Below are 530 nucleotides of genomic sequence, written 5' to 3' on the forward strand. Positions count from 1 at the left end.
GGCCAAGTCCGCCGGCGCCGGTGGGCAGCTGGGCTCCTGGTACACGCAGCAGGCGGGGGGCCGCTCGCGCTGGTCCCTGGCCACCCGCGGCCGCTTCCGGTAGGGGCAGTCCTGGACCCCGAACCACTCCTGGGCCGCTGGCGCCCCGTGGAAGGCGCAGGCGGGGAAGCACCAGCTGCTGTGCGTGATGATCTCCCCGTGAATGCGCTTCATCAGGTTGTTGATGAGCACAGACCTGCGCAGGTACGCCTCGGGGTCGTCGATGAACTTGAGCTTCTCCAGGGACATGTAGAGGATGTGGGCGCGTTCCTCGAACACCGAGATGGTCTGCAAGTCAGCAAAGGGAAGGAGGCTTAGGGCCCCGGGCACAGGGCTCCGTCTGGGCCCCGTCTGGGCCCTCTCCGGCCCGGGGAGGCTCCGTCCGGTCCCCCTCCAGCCCGGGGAGGCTCCGTCCGGTCCCCCTCCGGCCCGGGGAGGCTCCGTCCGCCCCTCCTGGCCCGGGGAGGCTCCGTCCGGTCCCCCTCCGGCCC

At 71.9% G+C, this 530-nt stretch overlaps 1 protein-coding gene across 1 annotated transcript in view; it reads right to left on the minus strand.

Moving 5' to 3' along the window:
- The window catches only part of SERTAD4 (SERTA domain containing 4), a 32,051-nt gene that overhangs the window by 16,720 nt on the left and 14,801 nt on the right, over positions 1-530 (minus strand). The window contains exon 8 of the mRNA XM_012734208.1: positions 4-327. Within this exon, the coding sequence (XP_012589662.1) occupies positions 4-327 (324 nt within the window). The remainder of the gene's footprint in view (positions 1-3; positions 328-530) is intronic.

This window comes from Condylura cristata, unplaced genomic scaffold (assembly GCF_000260355.1).
Source record: "Condylura cristata isolate star-nosed mole 26May11 unplaced genomic scaffold, ConCri1.0 scaffold00050, whole genome shotgun sequence".
NCBI lineage: Eukaryota > Metazoa > Chordata > Mammalia > Eulipotyphla > Talpidae > Condylura > Condylura cristata.